Source organism: Pseudophryne corroboree, chromosome 2 (assembly GCF_028390025.1).
Source record: "Pseudophryne corroboree isolate aPseCor3 chromosome 2, aPseCor3.hap2, whole genome shotgun sequence".
Lineage (NCBI taxonomy): Eukaryota > Metazoa > Chordata > Amphibia > Anura > Myobatrachidae > Pseudophryne > Pseudophryne corroboree.
Window position 1 is genome coordinate 24,807,660 of NC_086445.1, and position 8,356 is coordinate 24,816,015.

Below are 8,356 nucleotides of genomic sequence, written 5' to 3' on the forward strand. Positions count from 1 at the left end.
ACTATACAATAAATGTCATCTGCTGGGGTGTCGCAGTTCCAGGGAAAAACTTGTGTCCACAAGGTCCCATATTATATCCAATTGTAAAGAAGGCACTCACCAGACTGATATTGAAATGCAAAAAGACGTTTATCAAATCTCACATAAGCGACTTAATCATGGTTGGTCGACGTTTCGGTCCCAAGCCGGACCTTTTTCCAGACCAGTGTGTACAATCGTCAGAATCACAAAACCACATGACCCTCAGTGTGGAACTCTAAATACCCCACCAGAGCCCGCCCATCAGTGCAATCACCAATCATGGTCATTTAAATTAGATATGGTTACATGCTCATTCCGCACACATGGATCACATCATTGTGCATATCTGCACATCACTCACAAAAGTGTCACATATGAATAATATATGAATACTGTATAAATACTATCACACCGCTCACCTCTTACCAGCAAAGAACAGAGCTGCGGGTGGAGCGCACGCCGTCGGTGACCCGCATAGGACTTCCGCCCTCATTCAGTCAAAGATAGTAACTTCCGGCCCCGTGGTTCCACACTGAATACTCAGTGGAACGCACGTCGCGGGTGAACCGCAAGACGCTTCCGCCTCCAAAGATGATGTCATTAAGGGGAGTCAAGACAGATACCGGAGCGTAGCTCAAAAGAGCTAAAACATACCAAAAACTGGCATCATTGATAAATATAAGTCAAAATGAAAATAACATGAGCATGATGACGTGTGTGGTTGTATATTAGTGGCATGAACCCTGAAAAATTTTTTTTCAAGTAGGGCAGCTTAGGTAGGTATAAGGAGCTCCACACCGGACAAGTACTGCATAATAGAAACCCGATATTCCACAAACATACATATAAAGACGGTATCTATAGAGACTTACTATAGAAAACTTAACAAATAACATAATTAAAACCTAATGCTCAGACTGAAGCGCTGGAACGCCATGTTGGACACCCAAAAATGCAAATTATGCAAAAAGTGCAAAAAGTGCAAAAAAGTGCAAAAAAAGGGGGCTGTATCCACAATATATAATGTTTAAAGAAAAACACTTAGATGGTTCTGTTCATTCAGCCCTCTTGGAGATACTGTTCCCAAATAGTGTATCCAATAAGCCTCTCTTTTTAGTAATAATACACCTCTGTCGCCCCCCCGTGCCGAGCATATTGTATGCTATAAGAGATACATTGATGATCTCTTTATTGTCTGGCGGGGCTCCGCCGAACTGTTTTATGCCATGGTGGACACCCTGAATGCTCTCAACAGTCCAATTAAATTAACGGCCACATTGAGTGAGTCCAGTATTAATTTTTTGGACGTCACTATTTACAAGGATCCGTCTTTACCATCGGTATTGGAATACACCCTATACCGTAAGTCCACAGACCGGAACACCCTACTATGGGCCTCTAGCCATCATCCAGATAGGCTAAAGTCGAATTTACCCGTCTCTCAATTCCTTAGGGTATTAAGAAACAACTCCAATGGCACCAATGCCGACATACAACTACGTGAATGCAGACAGCGCTTTATTGAACGTGGGTACACAGCCACAGTGGTGGATAGCTGTCTGGTTAAAGCACGGAGACTACATATGAACAAGTCTAACAGCAAAATCAAGAACCGTGATCGTATTATATTCAAGACCATTTGCAATACTGGCCTACATACTGTGGAGAGAACAATAAAGAAAAACTGGTCTTGATCCCAAATTCAAAAAAGTCGGCAGTCGACCTCCTCTATTAAGCGTGCAAAGAGGTGCCAACTTGAAGGACATGCTGATGAGACCAACCATGCGACCATCGATGACATCTGGCACTACCTGGTTGAATATAAACCCAGGATGCTTCAAGTGCCTAAAATGCATGACCTGCAGAGCAATGATAACTGGACGGTTCTTTAATCACCCACTGTATGGCACCAAAATTGAGCTACGACACCATTTAACATGTCTGATGGATCATGTCGTCTACTATCTCACATGCCCCTGTGGAAAAATGTACGTGGGGAAAACCATCAGGACTTACCGCGAACGGATCAACCAACATAGATCCTCAATACAGTTGGCACTCACCAGTGGCAAGACTGATAAACCAGTGGCACTTCATTTTATGCAGATGAAACACCAAGTAGTGACATTGCGGCATATGATCATTGATTGGATTCCACCACCCCTACGGGGGGGCGACAGAGGTGTATTATTACTAAAAAGAGAGGCTTATTGGATACACTATTTGGGAACAGTATCTCCAAGAGGGCTGAATGAACAGAACCATCTAAGTGTTTTTCTTTAAACATTATATATTGTGGATACAGCCCCCTTTTTTTGCACTTTTTTGCACTTTTTGCACTTTTTGCATAATTTGCATTTTTGGGTGTCCAACATGGCGTTCCAGCGCTTCAGTCTGAGCATTAGGTTTTAATGATGTTATTTGTTAAGTTTTCTATAGTAAGTCTCTATAGATACCGTCTTTATATGTATGTTTGTGGAATATCGGGTTTCTATTATGCAGTACTTGTCCGGTGTGGAGCTCCTTATACCTACCTAAGCTGCCCTACTTGAAAATTTTTTTTTCAGGGTTCATGCCACTAATATACAACCACACACGTCATCATGCTCATGTTATTTTCATTTTGACTTATATTTATCAATGATGCCAGTTTTTGGTATGTTTTAGCTCTTTTGAGCTACGCTCCGGTATCTGTCTTGACTCCCCTTAATGACATCATCTTTGGAGGCGGAAGCGTCTTGCGGTTCACCCGCGACGTGCGTTCCACTGAGTATTCAGTGTGGAACCACGGGGCCGGAAGTTACTATCTTTGACTGAATGAGGGCGGAAGTCCTATGCGGGTCACCGACGGCGTGCGCTCCACCCGCAGCTCTGTTCTTTGCTGGTAAGAGGTGAGCGGTGTGATAGTATTTATACAGTATTCATATATTATTCATATGTGACACTTTTGTGAGTGATGTGCAGATATGCACAATGATGTGATCCATGTGTGCGGAATGAGCATGTAACCATATCTAATTTAAATGACCATGATTGGTGATTGCACTGATGGGCGGGCTCTGGTGGGGTATTTAGAGTTCCACACTGAGGGTCATGTGGTTTTGTGATTCTGACGATTGTACACACTGGTCTGGAAAAAGGTCCGGCTTGGGACCGAAACGTCGACCAACCATGATTAAGTCGCTTATGTGAGATTTGATAAACGTCTTTTTGCATTTCAATATCAGTCTGGTGAGTGCCTTCTTTACAATTGGATATATATATATATATATATATATTGGACCGGAATAAAGGCTTTTTTTGTACCAGACCAGACAGCTGAGTGCCACTGCTTCCAGTACACTATTTAGGGTCTGGATTAGATCCCCAGAGGGCACCGCAGCAAGTAATCTTTTCCCAATATTGAGTGCCGAGTCATACCGCTGTCTATATATATCGACTGAGTGCGGGCGGGAGGACAGCGCAGGATGAGGGAAGAGAGGGCAGTCGGCGGTCGGAGCATCACGTCGGGTGCGCTGTGCGGCCACCCACAATACTGTGAGTCACTTTGACTGGGCGGCAGGCGCAGCAGGAGGGGGTGTGGGGGGAGAACAGTGACAGCACAGCAATGAGCAGCACAGCAGGCCAGGCTCGGCGGCATCTCGCGGGCATCACTGTGTGTGTTCATGCTGTAGTAGCAGGCGTGATGTGTAGTGGGTGCCGGACATTAGGTGGTGCCTGTGAGCATCAGGCACTCCCCGTGCGCACACCTATGGCACTATCTCACTGCTTATCCCTTTTCTATACTTGGGCAGTTAGTCTGCAACAAACGCTTTATTACAAAGTCACAAAGTCTCACAGCTTTGCCTGCTTTCTCCAGGTTTAACACAGGCTCCGGCCTGACTAGGCTGGCTGCCACATCTTCTCACATGCAGAGTCAGGGTTTTTAGGTTCTCCCTGCCTCCTGCAGGTAAGAACGCAGCTTCCTAGCCTTCAGTGGCTTCCAAGCACACACTGGTCTCTGACTACAGTCCCCATTTGGACTGTCTGACTGCTAGAACCCTAAATGGGCTTTGTCTCCACAGGCAGCCTCTAGGTGTGGTCACCAGAGCCGGCCATAGGCATAGGCAAACTAGGCAATTGCCTAGGGCATTTGATATGCCTAGGGGCATCAGCAGCTTCTGCTGATTAAAATGATATTTGGCATGCCTATATTCTGTGTGTAGCATTTCATATGCAGATACAGCCACAGTCTCACACAGTATATTGGCATGCTGCATTTCATTTTAATCAGCAGAAGCTGCTTGGGCATCCTAGCCACATAGCAAAGCAAATAAGATGCATTTTCATTAAAAAAAAGGTGCCCGACGTTAGCATTGAGGCAAGATTTGTGAGGACACATCAGTATCCAAGCAGAGGCAGAGGTCACAGTGTTAGTGGCAGTGTGAGTGCTGTGTGCATGTGAGTGGGTTGGTTGTGCAGTAGTGTTCAGAATATGTGTAAGTAGCATTATGTGTGTCATGTAAAAATGCATTAATAATGTGCAACATATGTGTAAGGGGCACTGGGGGGTGATTCTGAGTTGTTCGCTCGCTAGCTGCTTTTAGCAGCATTGCACACGCTAAGCCGCCGCCCTCTGGGAGTGTATCTTAGCATAGCAGAATTGCGAACGAAAGATTAGCAGAATTGCGAATAGAAATTTCTTAGCTGTTTCTGAGTAGCTCCAGACTTACTCACAAATAGCGATCAGTTCAGTCAGTTTCGGTCATGGTTTGACATCACACACACGCCCAGCGTTCGCCCAGCCACTCCCCCATTTCTCCAGACACTCCCGCGTTTTTCCCTGAAACGCCTGCGTTTTTCCGCACACTCCCAGAAAACGGCCAGTTTCCGCCCAGAAACCCCCACTTCCTGTCAATCACACTCCGATCAGCAGAACGATGAAAAAACTTAGTTACGCCGTGAGTAAAATACCAAACTTTTGTGCTAATTTACTTGGCGCAGGCGTGCAGCGTACATTGCGCATGCGCAGTTTGCAACTAATCGCTCTGTAGTGGGAAAAAATAACGAGCGAACAACTCGGAATGACCCCCACTATGTGTGTCATTTTGTTTATAAGGGCATAAATAATGTGTGGCATATGTGTAACAGGGTACTACTGTATGTGTCATTATGTGTAAAGGGGCACTAATAATGTGCAGCAAATGTGTAGGTGGCACTATGTGTGTCATTATGTGTATAAGGGCATTAATAATGTGCGGCATATGTGTAAGGGACATTATGTGTAAAAGGGCATTAATAAAGGTTGTCATAATGTGTAAGGAGCATTATGTTTATAAGGACATTAATAAGGTGTCTCATATGTGTAAGGGGCATTACTGTGTGGAATTATGTGTATAAATGCATTACTAATGTGTGGCATTATGTGTATAAGGTGCTCTACTATGTGGCGTTGAATATAGAAAGGACACTACTGTGTCGTCTAATATGAATAAAGAGCAATATGGTGTGGTGTAATGTGAATAAGGAGCAATTCAGTGTGATGTAATGTGAATAAGGGGCTCTACTGTGAGGAGTAACGTTTATAAGGTACAGTGATACTACTGTGGGATGTAATATGAATTATGGACACTATTGCATGATCAAATGTGAATAAAGTTGCAGTACTGTGTGGCGTAATTGGAATTGGGGTTACTATTGTGTGGCCATGCCCCTTGCCAGCAAAAACACACCCCTTTTTGGGCTGTGCACCAAATGTGCAAGCTGTTCCTATTTAAAATATAGGGGGTACAAACACCAAAATAAGGACTGCTATGGATGAGGGGTGACGTTGCTGGGAAAGAGGTGCAAAGTCAGAGGCGGAACCAGCGGTGGTGCTAGGGGGCACCAGCCAAAATCTTGCCTAGGGCATCATATTGGTTAGGGCCGGCTCTGGTGGTCACACACCCTTTTTGTTCCTTGGGGTAAATTTACTAAGATGGGAGTTCTATTTAAGATGGGAAGTTGCCCATAGCAACCAATCAGATTCCAGGTATTATCTTCTAGAAGGGTCTAGATAAATGAGAAGTAGAATCTGATTGGTTGCTATGGGCGACATCCCATCTTAAATAGAACTCCCATCTTAGTAAATTTACCCCCTTGTGTGGGAGTATCAATCCAGCCACACACTGAATCCCCTGCTCATCCGCACCATCTTTACTGATACTTGCACACTGTTTAAGTTTTTCTTATATTTTTTGTATTTACTAAGAATTAAAACCTTTAATAAAAAAGACTCAATTGAAAATAAATAAATAGTGTAATACAAAGTAGCAGTCAGAACAGTGGACAGGAATGCGCTAATACTTCCAGTAGGAGATAAACGAGAGGAAATGATACATAACTATACACAATAACCAGATGTAATACTCAGTGAGATCAGATACTGTACCCAATAATAGCAGAAAATCCTCTAAGCAGTGTAAAATTAAAGGTGAACTTGGTTATGAACTACTGTTAACCAAGGAATAGGAAAATTATGAAGTCAAAATGATCCAAGGTTAGTTTTTAAGCAAATGAGAGGGATAAGCAGTTGAGATCCATGGTTAGGATAGATGACAAAAAACTTATTAAAAAGTCATAAGATGTCAGAAGAATGGCTGATTTATTAAAAATGAGGCATAATAAACTCCAAAGCTGGTTTTTGTGTGGGTAACCTGGGGGAGTTAATGGATAGAATGGGGGATAACCAGTGGGATAGAACTGAGTTAATTAGGTGCTAACGATGATTTTCTAACAGGCGCCTGAACCCAGGAGTCCCAGAGGTGCTCCTCACGGAGGGTTAATTCAGTTTTGGATATCATCATTGGAGGATGAAACGCATTGTGTCTGATCTCCTGTTGGACTTTTTTATGTATGTGTGCAATACATTTGTTTTAAACATATTACACTATACCTTGTAATTTCTACTCCACATATTGCTGGTATTCCCGAGACCTTGGGAATTTAGGACCTGGCTGGTCCATCTGCTATGTGGAAGTACCTGAAAAGGCTCATATAGTAAAAAAAAAAAAAAAAAAAGATTTTCTGCCAATATATACAGTATGGAATCTTTGCACTTGGAAGTATGTTATATATAATATTATATTTGCAAATTAATAAAACAATATAACATTATTGTATTTTCCTTTCTTGTCTTATCTGACACTTTTAAAGTTTATTTTCTTCCTAAAAGCAATGTTAATGTCTTTATTTCTCAGGCTGTATATGATGGGATTCATCATTGGTGTTAATACTGTATAAAACATGGCCACTAGCGAGTCCACATCTGAGGAGTAGGATGCCGTTGGCCGAACGTACATGAAGATGAGTGGCAGGAAAAATATATTTACCACCGTGAAGTGGGACGCGCATGTGGAAAACGCTTTCCTGCGTCCATCATTGGAATTTATTTTGAGGACTATTAGAATTATTTTAATGTAAGAAATAATAACAAGGGTAAAACTTATCAAAAGAATAAAGGCACCAATCGAGGATCCAACTGCAACATTGAAGGATGTGTTGGTGCAAGCCAGCTGCAGCAATGGTGGGTGATCACAGTAGTAATGGTGGATGATATTAGGACCACAAAAAGGTAACTTCAGGGCTAGGATTAAAACAGTGACTGGGGTTATAAATCCCCCAGACCATACTGCAGCTGATAGAATTATATATAATCTCTTGGTCATAATTGCTGTATAATGTAAAGGAGAGCATATTGCAATATATCGATCATAGGCCATTACACTCAGAAGTAAACACTCTGTTGCTGTCAAAGACAGGAACATATACATCTGCACAAAGCAGGCGGTGTAGGAAATGGTATCAAGGCGCATCGAGAACTTTGCCAACATCTTCGGGATGGTGACCGAGGTGTAGCTCATATCTAGGAAAGACAAATGGCTGACAAAGAAATACATTGGAGTCTGTAGCCTTTGGTCCAGTAGGACCAGGAGGAAGATGATGCCATTACCACTGAGCGAGAAGAGGTAGATAAAAAGAAACACACAAAAAAGCAAAGTCTGGTAGTTCTGAAGACTCGGGAATCCATAGATGATGAATTCAGTCACAGGGGTTAAAGTCAGATTGGAAGAACCAGAAGATTTAATATGTTCTTCCTTAACCTTTATGGGATTATATAAATGAAAAATTAATAAAATTTCATATTTCAGCATAACTAAAAGTAATTACATAAATTGCTGTTAATGGAAATACGTAGCAAGATAATCTTTATTTTCCAGTAATCATGCTGTCTCACCATCTCTGCCACATTGGACTCTGAAATTTTTATCAAATCTGCAAAACTGACGTCTGCAAGAACAAATGCTGTTTTCTGATG

General features: G+C 42.4%; 1 protein-coding gene across 1 annotated transcript; it reads right to left on the reverse strand.

The window, feature by feature from the left end:
• Positions 1–7,175: 7,175 nt before the first annotated feature.
• Positions 7,176–8,192, reverse strand: LOC134989369 (olfactory receptor 6N1-like). The gene has a single exon (XM_063950605.1). The coding sequence runs from the start codon at positions 8,190–8,192 to the stop codon at positions 7,176–7,178; it is 1,017 nt and encodes a 338-aa protein (XP_063806675.1).
• Between the last annotated feature and the right edge of the window lie 164 nt (positions 8,193–8,356).

What these genes read in the sequence shown, in the direction of transcription:
- LOC134989369 (XM_063950605.1), bottom strand. Translation starts at nt 8,192, where the DNA reads ATGCTGAAATATGAAATTTTATTAATTTTTCATTTATATAATCCCATA.